Genomic DNA, 2,355 nt, shown 5'->3' with positions numbered 1-2,355 from the left:
AATAGGTGATAGAGACAACCCGTTGAGATATGATGCAACCTCTAGGAGTAGAATTTCCCCCCTTCCACTCAACAACGGGTTCATTTGGGAAGTTAAACCTCACCACTGTTGCCCTACAATCACTGGATGCAAAACATGCACGAAACCAATCCATACCCAATATAACTATAAAATAAAGCATATCGACTTCTACTAGATCAACATAAGAAAATCTATTGGTCAATCAAATAGGATAATTTCGATAGACTCTTTTAGCAACTAACGACTCTCCCACTGGAGTAGACACTAGAAAAGGCTCATGCAAAATATCGAGTAAAGCATCAAACTTTTTAGTTACTAGTTGTGTAACAAAGGACAAAGTAGAAACCGGATCAATTAAAGCATACACATCAAAAGTAAAGATTTTTAAGGTACTGGTCACCACGTCGGGAGGGGTATCTTGCTCACCCACAAAGTGGAGAGCATAGAAGCGGTTCTTTTTTGGAACATCACTAGAACCACTTGCTTGAGCTTGGCCACTACCATTGACGTGACTCTTCAAGTTTGGACAATCTCTCATTTTGTGACCACTCTTTCCATAACTAAAGAAATTATCTGTCCCCTTAAGGCACTCACCATAGTGCTTTTTACCAAACTTCCCATAAGTTGGCTTCTTCTTTGGTGAACTAAAACTTTTTACCTGCTCAAATTTAAGGTTAGACACCCTTCACCATTAGCTATTGGAAATTTTGTTAGGACTTGATTTGAACCCCGCTTTTAAATTTAGGCTTATCTTGAATCTCAAGCATATTCTTTGAGCAGTTCCCATCAAATGACCTAGCCCTCTTAGCATATCTAGTTTTTTGCTTAGGTCATGTCTCTTCAACCCTTCTTGCATAAACCATAATACGGGAAATGGTCATGTTGTCATGTAGCATGGCTAATTGGCACTCCTCTTGTATGTCCTCCGAAAGCTCCATCACAAAACGGCTCATTTGGTCTCTTCGATCGGAGACTAAAGATGTAGCATATTTGGAAAATTTAACGAATTCGAAAGAGTACTCATGAACACTCTTCCCTCCTTGGAGAAGATTGATGAACTCTGTCACTTTCTCCTCCCTCATATCTCTAGGGAAGAACCGATCTACAAATTCCTTAAGGATTTTCCATGTCACCAGACCACCCATCAACAACCTATTAACCCTCCGTTACACATGCCAAGTTTGAGCTACATCCTTTAGTTGATATGAGGCCAACTCGGCCTTATCACTTGAAGTCACACCCATAGCATATAACACCTTGTAGACCTCATCAAGGAATCCTTGGGGGTCCTCATCAACAATAGACCCATAGAAAGTAGGAGAATTCATTCGCGTAAAGTCCCTAAGTAGGGAAGCCATAGTAGAAACTTGTGGATGAACCCTTGGGGTAAACTCCTGATTGGACTGGGCCGTCATAACTTGGCTTTAACCGTGTCGGCTTGTGCTTGAGTAGTCATGGTTGAATCATTTGAGAAATAATAGACCTCATCTCCTCCTCCGTCATAGGTGGAGGGTTAGCCGGGTCTTGATCATTATTAGCATTCTCCTCAAGTGGAGGAACTTACTCATCATGGGGAGGAGGTCCCGCATTAGCAACTTCTTCCTGAAGTCTTCGAGTCGCATTTCTTCAACTGATCATGCTTCCTATAAGCACAACTATATGATTAGATACCAAAGCACACTACAGGTATACTTTATTGACACAATATAAGATTTCCAAGAAAGAGTGATTCCTAAGAATCATATAGGTTTCTACTCATAAGTGTGGCGTGCTTCACAATTATGAATGCAAACCTGCATAGATGTGGTAGAGAGACAGATAACTCAATTATATTCAACCTCACGCTCTAATATAAACATAGATCTCTGCATACACATAATATATATTCATATCGAGCATACATATACCTTTCATATAGGAAGGTTATATAGTCTTCTACTTTTAATTCATATGTGTGTGTGTGTGTGTGTGTATATATATATATATTTATGTATGTATGTATGTATGTATATATATATACAGACATACATATATATATAAATATATACATAGATATACAAACATATATGTATATATATATATATACATACATACATATCTCTCTCTCTCTCTCTCATATATATATATATATATATATATAGTCTCAACCATTGTCTCGCCTCATCCACTCTAAATGGATATCATAAAATAGGCATAGTCCTTACATGAATTCAACGAGCCAATGTATAGGTCATACGAAAGTACAATATTAAAATAAGAAGGAAAGAAATTATAAATTCAATAATCTCATAACAAAATCCAAATCTAGAAGATGACATTGCCCTCGAATGTTGA

General features: G+C 37.7%; 1 protein-coding gene across 1 annotated transcript; it reads right to left on the bottom strand.

The window, feature by feature from the left end:
* Positions 1-223: 223 nt before the first annotated feature.
* Positions 224-1,166, bottom strand: LOC104649276 (uncharacterized). The gene is made up of 2 exons (XM_010328158.1): positions 882-1,166; positions 224-679 (listed from the first exon to the last, which is right to left on the bottom strand). Exons 1-2 carry the CDS (start codon positions 1,164-1,166, stop codon positions 224-226), a joined length of 741 nt encoding a protein of 246 aa, XP_010326460.1.
* Positions 1,167-2,355: the final 1,189 nt, after the last annotated feature.

The sequence above is a fragment of the Solanum lycopersicum genome, chromosome 9, assembly GCF_036512215.1.
Source record: "Solanum lycopersicum chromosome 9, SLM_r2.1".
Lineage (NCBI taxonomy): Eukaryota > Viridiplantae > Streptophyta > Magnoliopsida > Solanales > Solanaceae > Solanum > Solanum lycopersicum.
Note: the sequence above shows the minus strand (reverse complement) of the source record. Positions and strands in the feature narration are given on the sequence as shown.

Coding starts and splice junctions, on each gene's coding strand:
- LOC104649276 (XM_010328158.1), bottom strand. CDS start 1,166: ATGGGTGGTCTGGTGACATGGAAAATCCTTAAGGAATTTGTAGATCGG. Junction 680..881: donor TGACCATTTCCCGTATTATG/GTTTATGCAAGA, acceptor AAATTTGAGCAG/GTAAAAAGTTTTAGTTCACC.